At 38.2% G+C, this 14,527-nt stretch overlaps 1 protein-coding gene across 2 annotated transcripts in view; it reads left to right on the top strand.

Moving 5' to 3' along the window:
* The window catches only part of mRpL10 (mitochondrial ribosomal protein L10), a 32,818-nt gene extending 22,337 nt beyond the window's left edge, over window positions 1-10,481 (top strand). Inside the window, exons 4-5 of one of the 2 annotated variants that reach the window (XM_090387039.1) lie at window positions 1,640-1,814; window positions 9,792-10,481. In XM_090387039.1, the coding sequence (XP_090243165.1) occupies window positions 1,640-1,814; window positions 9,792-10,003 (387 nt within the window). In that variant the 3' untranslated portion in view covers window positions 10,004-10,481. The remainder of the gene's footprint in view (window positions 1-1,639; window positions 1,815-9,791) is intronic. The other variant, XM_090387040.1, reaches the window with a different exon arrangement.
* Window positions 10,482-14,527: the final 4,046 nt, after the last annotated feature.

The raw sequence follows: 14,527 nt of genomic DNA on the forward strand, positions 1-14,527 counted from the left end.
ATGTCGACTGGCTTCACTTCCTTGGATTTTATGTATTTCTTAACTAACAGCATAACCCTTCCTGTCCTGTCTGTCCTTTCTGTAGACATTGTACTCCCCAAATTCCAGTTCTGCATTCCTTATATCTGTGTGACACCACGTCTCTGAAATCCCCACAATATCTGCCTTTGATGTTTTGAGCAATACCTCAAATTCATCAAATTTATTTACTAAACTCCTAGCATTGGTGTACACGCAAGTATACATGCACCTGTTCTTTTTCTTAGCTACCCTAACACAACCTATGTGTTTCTTTGTACCCCAATGATTCCCAGCAGTCTCTGAAAAATCCTGCATCTTATTTTCCAGACTGCAGCTCATTCCAATAGAAGCAGTGCAAGAATCACTTTCACCTCTGCCAGTGGCTACTGTTAATCTATTAGTCCTTGTATCCCCGCCAAGCTAGCAGTTTTCCGACCCACCTAACATTGCCTCGATAGCATCAGCAAATATTCTTGCACTCTTTCTATTAAATGTATCCTATCCCTGTAAAAGCAGTCTCTCCTGTTAACAAGTACAGACCAGGCTGAAAAAAATTCTACCCCTTGAGCCTTGCACAATCCTTCCAGGGCCGAATTGATCGACAGGGCTCTCATCATATACTTCCTCCTATCGTGTCTGGGCAGAATTGCAGACACTTTCATATTCAACCCTAATTCACGGCTTTTTTTCAACAGTGACCTGTACTTGTTAAGTAATTGTGCCGGTCTCCTACTCTTAATATCATTAGTGCCAACGTGTACAACTATATCACCTTTTGTGCCCTTAAAAGATGATATCTGTTCTACAATGTCATCAACCTTTGCCCCTGGCAGACATACTTTGGTCCTGTTCCACCTATCCTTTTTATACTATACTTACTATATTTTGTATAAAAATATTTTCAATAAATTTTAGCATCCAAAATATCCCTATTTTATTTCTCAAATTTTTTACATAAAATATGGTTCTAGTTTTGCTCATAATGTGGTCCTCTTTGAATTTTGTAGACTGAGATCATTTAATAAAAATAATTCCTTTGACCCACTTTTCTGGCCCAACAAGACCTTCAAGGATTAAGTAGAGTATTAATAACTGCACTGGTCCAACTCAATCTCACCTCAGAAATTCAACAGCCGAAAAATAAATATAGCAGGTATACAGTGCATTAATTTTAACAGTGAGATATGAGGAGCACTATTTCTCCCCCATTATGCCTTTGTATAATGTCAGAACTTTTATACAAAAAGTGATTCACTTAATAATGGTATCATAGGACAATAAAGAAAAGTTTATTTCATACTTTGCTGGGCATTCTATGCAATGCCTGGATTCTATACTTTGCTGGTAACGATGTCAAATGGAAATTAATAGTATTTAGACTAAGGCGCGTATTTAGACTATGATGCTAAGCACTTTATATACATAATTAATAGTATTTATAAAACAGTCTTATGATAATGAAAAGTAAATATATAATTACACCTGAATTCATTAGTTATACCTCTCAGTTATATGGGGTAGTTATGTATTTTTAAAATTGATTTTATTTTTTTATCTGATTAAACTGTTGCTATAATATCATTTGACACTATAATTATTTCCGTTTCATTTTCTGTAGAATATGTTTCTTCGTCATTATAACTTTAATACTGTAAACCTTGCTCTTCAGAACACTAAATATGAGTGTGCATTACATCTCTGTTCACACTATACTGCCATTGTATTCAGTCAAGAACCTCAAGTTAAGAAACTGCTTACACTCAGTAGAAAAATGCCTCACTTTGTACTCTTAGGTATGTATAATATATCTGAATTTTTACTTATTGTTTTTTAAATGTATTTATGTTTTAATTATGGATTTTGGCTCAATTAAAAAATATGCAAAATGTAATTAAAAGAGTAGAAATATGCACTGAGTAATTTACTAACAGGAACATCATATTCTTTTAGTTAAATATAAGATAGTCTGTAATCAAGTCACAAAGGAGGTTCAGTAAGCAAAGGCAGATTATGAGTAATCTTTGTCAAAGGATGCAAAGAAAAACAGTAGACTTCTTTATTTATGTAAACTCTAGAAGGAAGGGGATGAATCAGATTGGTCCACTTGATATTGATGGTTCGATTGTTGATGATTATGGTTAGGGTTACTGACAAACTGAATTAGTATTTTGCATCTATATTCACACATGCGTAGTTATTAAGGAAGGAGAATGCCAGATTGATTAGAACCAGGTTGCTAAAGGATTTTCTAATATCTGAGAGCAAAATGGAGGAGAAATTGACCTGGGGTGGATGGGATCTATCCAGTTATATTAAAGGAGGCGCAAAGGAAGTAGGCAGGCACTTAGCCATGATTATGAGGACATCCGTAGATCACACAGACTGGAGATGTGTAAATGTATCCCCAATTCACAAAGGGTGATCAAAAGGTAACAAAAATAATTTACAGACCTGTTAGTTTAACTTCTGTTCTGGGTATAATAATGGAGTCACTGGTTAAAGATGCATTGCAGGATCATTTCAACAAGACTGCAGTTATAGTTCAGACACAGCATGACTGTTAAGGGGATGTCTTGTCTGACCAATTTGATTGAATACTATGATGTGGTCACAAAGGAACTAGATGCAAAAAATAATTTTGATATCATATACTTGGATTTTAAGAAAGCTTTTTATACTGTTGCACATGTAAGACTACTGTACAAATTGGAGCAGTATGGCATTAAGGGAAGTTGCTGCTATGGATAAAGTAATGGTTTAGTGGCAGAAGACAGAGAGTACCACTCTCTGTCTTCTGCCATTCTGTGTTGGGCCCATTATGATAATGAAAAGTAAATATATGATTACACCTGAATTCATTAGTTATACCTCTCAGTTTTATAGGGTCCTATATAACTGAGAGTCTGTATTTATCAATTAGCATTAGCATTAGCATTAGTAGAGGCATTTGATGCAAGAAAGCAAGCTTATGCAGCATCAGCCAAAAAAAAAAAAAAAAACCCACTTCCACTTCACCCCTCTGTTCGTTCAAAATACCTGTCCAGCTGAGCCTTAAACTTATTTAGGCTATCAACCTCCACCACAAGGGATGGAAGTCTGTTCCACCAACCAACCACCCGCTGGCTAAAGGCAAATTTCCGCACGTCTATCCTACATCTGTCTTTCCTCAATTTGAATTTATGCCCTCTCAGGTGATTTTTCTGAGCTAGAGGAAGAATCCCATCAGCATTGAGCATGCTTAAACCATTCAAGGCTTTATACACCTCTATCAGATCACCTCGCTGGTGCCTAGTCTCCAGACACTGTAATTTGCAAAACTTAAGCCTTTCTTTGTAAGAGCACCCCTTTGTTCCATTCACTAATCTTGTTGCCCTTCTCTGTACTCGTTCCAGCAGCTCTACATCCTTCTTGAAATGAGGCCTCCAGACCTGTATACAGTACTCTATGTGTGGCCTGACCATCGCCTTATACAATGGAATAATCACCTCCTTATCCCTGCTGGAAAAATTCCTGTATATCATTGACAATACTCCATGAGCTACTCTTGCAGCCCGTCTGCACTGCTCAGAGAACTTCATATCTGCCTGCACAACCACCCCCAAGTCCCTTTCATTCTCTACCACTGTCAGTGTAGTACCACAGAGTTGATACGTTGCTCTGGGATTGCTGTTTCCCATGTGTAGTACTTTACATTTGTCAATGTTAAACTTCATTTGCCACCTCTCAGCCCATCTGCTCAACCTTTCCAGATCCTGTTGCAGCAGCATAGTGTCAGTAGTGTCCTTGCAACCCTGCCAACCTTTGTATCGTCTGCAAACTTGGACATTAAGCCCGATATACCATCATCAATATCATTTATAAATACAGAAAACAATAATGGACCCAACACTGAGCCCTGAGGGACTCCACTAATAACATCAGTCCACGATGAGCAGTGTCCATTGATTACCACTCTCTGTCTTCTACCCCTCAACCACCCCTTTATCCATAGCAGCAATTTGCCTCCATGTCACACTGCTCCAATTTGTGTAGCAGTCTTCCATGTGCAACAGTATCAAAAGCCTTTCTAAGATCCAAGTATATAATATCAAAGTTATTCCCTGCATCCAGTTATTCCCTGCATCCAATGATAGTGATGAAGGTGTATCAGGCTTAACATCCAAGTTTGCAGACGCTATGAAGGTTGGTAGGGTTGTTAGTGATGCTAAGGACAGTACGCTACAGCAACAGTATCTGGAAAGGTTAAGCAGATGTGCTGAGAGGTGGCAACTGAAGTTTAACATTGACAAATGCAAAGTGCTACATATGGGTAGCAGTAACCCCAGAGCAACATACCAACTATGCAGTACTACATTGGGATAGTGAAGAATGAAAAGACCTGGGGATAATTGTGCAGTCATATATGAAGTTTGCTGAGCAGTGCAAATAGGCTGCAAGAATAGCTCATGGGGTCTTGTCAATGATATACGGTAAACCCCCGCTATTCGCGGGGGTTACATTCCTGAGAAATGTTGCGAATACCGAAAACGCGAATGCTGAGTTATGGCTCCCATGGTAATAAAGGGGTTCCGTTCCAAAGTATGAAATATATAAGAAAAACTAGTCTAAAATTTTGTCTATGTATGTATTATATGTACCTTCATAATATGACTATGTACATAGACAGTACATAGTGAAATGCAAGCATATGGTATCGAAATGAAAATAAGAAACAGTTTAATATTAAATGTAATATTTATTAGAAATTTCAAACAAATCTTTCAAATCAGCACCTTTGCTAGCTAAAAAACTTATCCTGCCAGTGCTATCACCAGTTTCGCTAAAGTGTTGATAAAGGAGTTTTGCCTTTTCATGAATGATGAGAGAACTTAACGGAATTTTATTTGGAGTTCGGTCTTCTATCCACAGATTTAAAGCTTTTTCTATGTTTTCTAATTTAACTTCACGAGTTACAGAGCAAATTTTTGAAGCAATTAGACGCTTTCATGGACACTACGGCGGATTTTTCTTCCGATTTCTTGATTGATCGTACCATTGAATCATTGATTTTATAATGTTTTGCCACTGAGGAGACACTTTCACCATTAGAAATTTTGTCTAATAACTCAATTTTATTCGCCAATGTCATCACATTCTTTGATCTTTTCACATTTCCCTTGTTATTCATAGCCATATTTTTGTACGGGTTAGAAAGAACTTGTCCTCAATAAAGTTACTTTCTTCCATTATTCACTGTAAAATGGTAGATTTATCACTTTTGTAAGCATATCAATTTATAAATCGATAAATTCATTCAATTTATAAGCATATAAATTAAAAGCAAACGACGAAACCTTCCATGACAAGCGCATAACACATACTGAACAAGGATTAGCGAGAAACATCCACGCTTGTGATTTTGTCACCCCTCTCCCCCCCACCCACTAAGCGCTGTTTTGACCGTGAAAGATAATTTTAGCCACGCCTATGTTTTTTTTATGGCTGAAAATGTTCACGGCGCTTTAAAATTCACATTTTTTTAGGTTTCATTTTATATTAAATCAGCGACCGCGAATACCGGGGGTTTACTGTATAGGAATTTTGCTAGAAGGGATAAAGTGGTGATTATCCCCTTGTGTAAGGCAGTCGTCAGGCCACACTTTGAGTAATGCATACAGGTCTGCAGGCTTATTTTAGGAAAGATGTAGTTATGAAGGACAGAACCTGTCCAAAGCCTTTATGTGAATGCCAGTGAACTGCCATTGATGCTTCAACTTGAGCAGTTGTTATTATAATATACCATAAAAATAAAATCCCTGTCAGACCATTCCATGTGGATGTCCACATGGAATAGTTAGCTCTAAGAGTTAGCTCAAAATATATATCTTTGCAATCTTTGCCAGCCACTTCTTGTAATTTGCCTTAGCTTGCCTAACATCCTTTGTGACTTTATTACAGACTAATTTATATCTACCATAGGCTTCTGTATCACTTGATAATTTATATGCATCCTATGCATTTTCTCTGCCACAAATCTCATCAGTTCGTCTGTTATACTTTTATGTCTAAACCTTAAACAGTATTTCTTAGTTGGTACAAGGAGTGGTTCGAAAGTGATGCCTCCTATTTTTTTCCTCAGAAAATTTAATTCCTACAACTATGCTTTTTTACACCAATTAATCCTCAATCATTAATAAATATGCTGTTATTTTTCCACAAAGTAATCATAATTTTCTATGCACTTCTGCCATCTCCGAGTCAGATGCTGTATTCCAATCATGTAAAAGTCCTTATTCTTGCTCCAGAGGGCTTTGCAAACACTGTGCTTGAGCTAGTCATCATCCACAAAATGGATTCCACAGAGGTGCGTCCTTCAGCCCACTGAATTTAATTCCTACAACTATGCTTTTTACACCAATTAATCCTCAATCATTAATAAATATGCTGTATTCCAATCCTATAAAAGTCCTTACTCTTGCTCCAGAGGGCTTTGCAAACACTGTGCTTGAGATGGTCATCATCCACAAAATGGGTTCCACAGAGTGCATCCTTCAGCCCACTGAATTTAATTCCTACAACTATGCTTTTCACACCAATTAATCCTCAATCATTAAGAAATATGCTGTATTCCAATCCTATAAAAGTCCTTACTCTTGCTCCAGAGGGCTTTGCAAACACTGTGCTTGAGCTGGTCATCATCCACAAAATGGGTTTCACAGAGTGCATTCTTCAGTGGGCTGAAGTGGAGATAGTCAGAAGGTGCAAGATCCGAGCTATGAGATGGGTGAGGAAGAATGGTGCACCCCAGTTTTGCAGTGGCCTCCATCATATTCAGACTGGTGTGGGATCGTTCGTTGTCATGGAAAAGAACCTCGTTAAGGTTTTTGTCAGTTAGACTACGGATGCAGGCTTTCAACTTTTTCAATGTTTCCATATATTGATCTGAGTTATTGTGGTGCCACACTCCAAGAAGTCCACAAGCAAGACCCCCCATTGTCCCAACACACTGTTGCCATCACTTTACCGACAGAAGGCTGTCTATTGAACTTCTTGCACAGTGAATTTTGATAGAAGGCTGTCAATTGAACTTCTTGCACAGTGAATCTTGTTGACTGTCTCTTCGTTTAAGGGTCATAATGGTGGACCCAGGTTTTGTCACCTATGACTACGTGTGAAAGAAAAACCTCTCTTTCACTCTTTTAGCACTGGAGAAGTTCTGTACAGATGAATTTTCGGGCTTCTTTGTGCTCGTGTCAGCATTTTCGGGACCCACGGGTATAAACCTTGTTGTAGCCTAGTTCTTAAATACAAGAGGTTTCTGTATACCTATTGCATTGCACAATTCTCTTGTTGTGATGTGGTGACCCTCTTTGATCAGCACATCAATCCAGCTCTTGTTGTCTGTTGTCACTGACATTACTCCTCATATGAAAAGCCTAGTAGCTTCTAAAATTACATCACTGAATGCTTCCCATTTAGAATTGGATGTTGGTAACATCATCATTCAGTCCTGGTGCACAGAAATGGACAACTGCAGTCACCCTTAACAAAAGCAAAATTTCTTCCATTTACCACTGACAGTAGTTATGTCTTTAAGTAAATCCCACATCAGTACACTGTAATCCAGGTGGTAGATGACTTTCACCAGGTGGTAGATGACTTTCATCAACCGGTGAAATACCACCACTTTGCTTATTGGAGGCTTGAAGTGGTGAAACCCATGTTTAGTCTCTAGAGCAAAGTTTCCGGCATCCCCCCCCCATACTTCTCCTTCAACCCATGCATGGTACCAAGTACTATAGGTTTTGATACCTTTCGTGTTTGGGGTTTTCATAAAAAAAAAAAAAAAATCACTGTCATCCAGTGGGTCTTTTACTTGCAGATTCTTAATGCACGAAGAATTGCTTGCTGCTGATAACCAGATAAATTATTGCTTCCTCTTGTTGCTTCTTTAAGATACTACTGTAGAAAACAGTCATCCACTAAATCTAAATGTACAATAAAAGCTGGTCACTCACACACTTGCTAGTGTGTGAGTGACCAACCCACAATTTCAAGTCAATATCTGGAAAGTTAAAATCCCCAATTATAAGACATTCTAATGTACTGGCCCACTCCTTTTTTTTTTTTTTTTTTTTATCTGTACAGTTATTTGTATACTCATTCATCACAGGTATTGGACCTATAACACACTCTTACTCTCATTTTTGCTTTCCCAGTGCTTATGTCACACCAAACTGGCTCAACATTACACTGGCTGCCCATGTCGACTAGGTGCAGTCTTTGATTTAATATGCTCCTTCACTAAGAGCATAACCTCTTCTCTCCTCTCTCCTTTCTGTACATATTGTACCCCCTATATTTAAATTCAGCATCGCTTATGTCTGAGTGACACTTCGTCTTTGCTATTCCTACAGTGTCTGCATTCGACGACTTAATCAGTACTTCAGATTCATCAAATTTATTTAATATGCTCCTAGCAATAGTTGTTGTTATTATTTGGTTTTTAGGAACATTAGCAACTAAGGCCATGTTGCTCCGGGGATATGCGGTGGTCATTCCCTGACTTTTCCGCATCCTCCGTATTTGGTGATCGTGGGCTCGAACCCCGGTCTAATCAAGAAGCGTGTGCCGTAGCACACGCTCCTTGATTACGCACTGCCGCTCCTGCCCACCTGGCTACGGAGGCGTCCCCTGGCATTAGTGTACCTGTTCTTACTTTTATGTACCCTAACACAGCCTGTGTATTTACTTGTTTCACGATGATTCCCAGCAGTTATTGAAATCCCCAGCACCTTGCTTTCTAGGCAGTGGCACATTCCAGTAAAAGCAGTGCAAGAATCACTTTCACCTCTGCCCAGCTTTAATTAGACTGTGCTCCCCACCAAGTTAGCAGTTTTCTGACCCACCAAACACTGCCTTGATAGCATCAGCCAATATTCTTGAACCCCTTCTATTTAAGTGTATCCATCCCTGTAAAAACAGTCTCTCCTGTTAACAAGCACAGACTGCACTGAGAAAAATTCTACTCCTTGAACCTTGCACATTCTGTCCAGGGCTGAATTCATTGAAGTTCTCAATATATACTCCCTCCTGTCTTGTCTGGACAGAATTGCAGACACTTTCAAAATTTAATCCTATATGATGACTTTTCCCAACATTGCCCTGTACTTGTTAAGTAAGTACTCAGATCTCCTACTCTTAATGTCATTAAAAGTAGATCTGAGTCAACATCTACAATAATATCACCATTCTTGCCTTTAAAAGATATCTGCTCTACAGCATTGTATACCTTTGCCCCTGGCAGACATACCCTGGTCCTATTCCATATATCCTTTTTTGCACAGTGTATTTCCCATTTCCCTGACACTTGTTATATTTCATGTATATTTTATTTCTATCTATATTTTTGTCACTTTTAACTCTACGGTTTTCGGAATTTTTTTTATTTTTTCATAAAATTTTATCCTGTTTTGTTTTAATTTATTTTAATAAAATTTTGGTCATATATGATTGGTGTATTCCATTGCAACTAGTGTGAGAGTTAACAAAATGTCAAAACTTTTGGCACTATTGAATAGTTCCCTTTGTTTCCAGAGTGAGAATTCCATCAATTTCCTTTTTTTACTCAGTGTATAAATTATGTCAAAAGCTATTCAATTCAAATATTCTGCACTTATTTGAACAGTATACATTTGAACCTATTTAATTTTTTTAAATTGATATAATGTACTTGCATATTGTTGTGAGGATGTGTTGTAATATTTTCTTATTCCTCCTCCCCCTTTCAGCTGGAATAATCGATGATAGGTTTCTAAGTAGACAGCAGCTGGAAGAATATAGTAAGCTTCCGCCACTTGATGTAATGCGAGGGATGAGTACGGCTACCCTGGGCTCCCCTGCATCAAGAATATCACAGATGATATCTTACCATCAGACACAACTATATAGAAATTTAAATCAGGTTGTCAAACAATCATCTCCTGCTGAAAATAATACATAAAGTTAAAATATCCCCACAGCTGAATAATAATTTGTATAGATAAAATGTATTTGTGTTGGTTCTGTGGAGTTCTCTGTGTGAATTCTCTTTGTAATATAGCAGTAAACACTGAATCTGAAATTGAATAGAATTTCCCTTTACTCAAAAATGTCACCTTGTAACATTTAAGAAATATGATGATTCGTGTGAGTCAAATTGTATATTAATATATCTCCTTCCAGTATCACTATTTATCATCATTTTCATATAGGTTTTTCATTTACGTGTGAAAGTTGACAACACTCAGTGCCACAAAACAAACATCAGAGAGGGCTGCCAGTTTGACATGCTTGGTTTAGACAAAATATCTAGATAAAAATATTACTAGACAAAACAGAATTTACTAGTGACAACATCATGAGAGAGACTACCACATGAGATACTGTTCAATTTAGATTATTGTATCACTTATCTGTTAATTCTCTAGTAACAATGTAATATCCAAAAACCTAAAAATTAAAATATCTATTAAAATTTCTTGTGTGAATTTTAATATCCCTCATGTATGGTTCAGTTTTGATCTGCATCATTAATTATTTTTTAATTGAAAAATACATATGTAAAAAAATTACACTGCGGCCCACACTTTTGTTAGTTTTCTGTATAGTTTTGGTGTTCGCTTTGATATTTCCCACTTTGTAATAGTATTAGCAATGGCCACACACTGTAAGGAAGCCTATGGCTTATGCTGCACCAGTCAAAAAGATAATAATAAGAAGAAGAAATTTTTAAAAAAATAAATAAGAGAAAAGGAAATAAACAAACTATGCATTTCCCTCCTCCCATATCTAATTATCCATCTGACCTTTGAATTTCCCCAAACTGTCAGCCTCTACCACCCATGTAGGTAACTTATTCCAGTAATTTATAACTCACTGGCTAAAATAAAACTTCCTGCAATTCAGTCTAAACATCTCCCCCAGTAACTTGAAATTATGGCCCCTAGTTCTAGAATCATTTATAACAGTGAAAATTTTGTCCTCATTCATTTTACTTATGCCTCTCAGACCCTTAAACACCTCAATCAAGTCTCCTCTAAGGTGCCTAGTTTCCAAGTTCTGCAACCCACATATTTGAAGTCTTTCCTCATATGGATGCCCTTTTGCCGATCTCACAAGGCGAGTTACCTGTCTTTGGACCCTTTCAAGAAGCACAATGTCTTACTTTAGGTGCGGTCTCCATACTTGAACAAGATCCCAAGATCTAGCCCTAGGATAGTCTAGAAATGTATGTATTTTTTGGATAACAAAACTATTGTTGCTTATTTTATAATAGAGTGCCAGAATTAATTTTAAAATATTAATTCCAAAATATTTCTTTATTCCTGAAAGCCTTGCCTTATATATATCGAGGTGCTGCTCATGTTCTAAAGCTAAGTATTTGATTTAAAACATAAATTTGGGAACTCTCATCATGATGTGTACTCCTTTTTAGACACATTAGTGTATATGCATAAAGCACCTATTGTCTGCCCATGTAATAATTAGACTCCTAGTGGATAAATTTATGTAAAATTTTATATTTAACCCTTTTAGAAAGATTTGTTGAGGCACCCCAAATTTCATTAAAATTGGACCAATAGAAATATCACAGTTATTATTTCTTAGCAAATCGATTTTCGTAAAATTTTATATTTGGCTCTTTCAAAATGATATGGCAATCCTCAAATTTCATTAAAATGGGACCAATAGAAATCTGACTAATTATTTATTTTTTCATACATATTACGTTGGCCATTCATATACTGTATATTGCAGCTGAAACACTGGATATTATTGTTGCTGTGCACTGACTTGAGGAATGAATGAGCAATATGGCAGATGTGCAAAAATGAAATGCTCTTGATTCACACATAAGAGTCATTGCTGCTTTTTTTTTTTTTAAACGTACTGTATATACCTTGTCCAGTCAAAATATTATTACCACCTACCTAATAATGGGTATGCCCTTCTCTTTTCCACTAGTTCTGATACCACACATAGAGGCAGGTACTCTAAATGGCTTCTGAATATTGAAGGAGGCATATTGTACCATGTCTGCCAGGATGCATCTTGTAGAGCTGCGATATCCTGTGATGGAGGAGTCAAATACCAGATCTGGCAATTCACGTAACCTCAAAGACATTCTATGGGATTCGTATCTGGCAAATTCAGCCACAAAAATAGAACCTGGAAGTCACTGGTCTAGACCTTTCATTTTCATATTCAGCAAATCACTCAAGAATAATACACGCAATGTGTATTATTCTTTTGAAAGCCCAAGGTCAGGGAATGACCACAGCATATCCTCGGAGCAATATGGCCTTAGTTGCTAATGCTCCTAAAAAAACCAAATAACAACATGTTATCCTGCTGGAACACTTATGCCATATGGAAAGACAGTGATGATGAAGAGGTGTACCTGATCAGTCACAATGGACAGGTACTTTTTAGCAATCAGAGTGCAGTCTAGTGTGGCGCCTCCGTAGCCAGGTGGGCAGGAGCGGCAGTGCATAGCACATGCTTCTCGATTAGACTGGGGTTCGAGCCCATGACCACCAAATACGGAGGATGCGGAAAGGTCAGGGAATGACCACCACATATCCTCGGAGCAATATGGCCTTAGTTGCTAGTGCTCCTAAAAAAACCAAATAACAACAACAACAACAGCAGTCTAGTGATGTGAAGGCTCCAAGAGATTCCCAAGAAAATGTACCCCATACCAAAACACTGCCACCACCTGCCTGTTTCTATTGGACCATGACATTCCATTGATTCCTCTCTACAGATTGTCTCTATACCCTTCATGTACCATTCGCACAGCATAGCAGGAAACATGATTCATCAGAGAAGGCAACTGTTTTTCAGTCGTTAAGGGTCCTATGATGCCATTCAGATGCAAACTTTAGGCATTGTTGGCGATGGATTGCCATAAGCATGAGTATCTCGACTGGACACCCACTCTGAAGGCACGTGTGAGGGAGGGTCTGTTGGATCATGGTCTTGGAAAGATCAGTGGTTAAAGCCCATTGTCAGCCGTTCTACCATTATCCACCTGTCAGCTTGCACAAAGCTGGACAGCCTACATTCACCATAATCATTGATGAGGCATGGGTACCTGCCACTGGCTTGGCAATGGCTGCTCTGTCCACTGTACATCCACCCTTGAAATACCTTAACTACAGCACTCCGCAAACAGCCCACTACAAGTGTTGCAGTTTCCTTAATACTACCACTCTTCAACCAGTACTTGACAGTCATCCATTTTTCAAAATCGTTTTCACATTTTGATCAAGCCGCATGCCACAAACCTGCAATATAACATTTACCCGTTCTCACCGTGACATGTGTGACACCAGGCGGGGAGGAATGGGCAATTGCTAAAACATAGGGATGGTCATGTTTTGACTGGACAGCATAAATTATGTATTATTACTATTTGCAGATGCAGCTGAATGTGAAGTATTGTGTACATTAACCAACTTGTTTTGCTTAAAAATAATCAAGAATAAAAGGTATACTGCACAACAGTTTATATTATTTAGCATAGCTGCTGACTCAAATGCTCGATCAACCCAATGGCATAATGCCACGACTGATGCCAGAGGAGACCTACTTGAGGAATTCATCGCCTCTCATGGACTTGTAATAGCCAACCTACCTGGACAGCCAACTATGTACAGCTCGGGAAATGGAGAGTCTAATCTGGATATCACACTATTAACCCCATCTCTTGTCAACAGACTAAGGCACTGGCAAGTACACGACACTGCCACCACCAGTGATCATCGGCTAATAACATATATGGCATTGAAAACAGTACCTCTTCTCGTTTGATGTATGTTCACGATACCATCAGATTCTCCACTAGAACTGCCAAATGGGATATCTTTGAGAACATTATCCAAGATGCTCTTCACCACCATTCAGCTGAGCGCTTTCGAAACATGAATAGCTACCAGAAAACTAATTTCCTGCAAGACTTACTCCATAAGCATCACGTGCCTCGATGAAAAAATGTACCCGGCATCCAAAGTCAGTTTCCTGGTGGTCAGAAGAAGTAACAGATCTCTGCTCCTCTCTCTCCAGCATGCAAGGAAAGAGTCGCAAAGAAAAAGAAGAATACACCCACCACAAACAATAGCACAGTACAAGGAAAGATACAATACAATCCAGAGAGAATACACAAAATTTATCATGCCAAACAAAGTTCCTGGCGTTCCCTGGTGGAGACAGAAGGCAATAAAAACCCTTGGGTTTGGTTCACAAGCTCATGAGGAACAAAGTTACGTCCACAAATATAAATTCTATCCATTCTGAGGGTTCCTTGGAGATGCTTTCCTGGGAAGAGATGATGAACAAGATTCTAGACGGAATAATCTACCAAGACAGTCCTGATCATGACACTGAAGTACACAGAAACGTCATCACTGAGAATCAGGGCTATTTGCCCTTGGCCACAGAAGAGGAGGTTGCATTAGCCATAAAATCAAAAAATGGAAAAGCT

This window comes from Mastigoproctus giganteus, chromosome 13 (genome assembly GCF_048544385.1).
Source record: "Mastigoproctus giganteus isolate SK-2022 chromosome 13, ASM4854438v1, whole genome shotgun sequence".
Taxonomy (NCBI): domain Eukaryota; kingdom Metazoa; phylum Arthropoda; class Arachnida; order Uropygi; family Thelyphonidae; genus Mastigoproctus; species Mastigoproctus giganteus.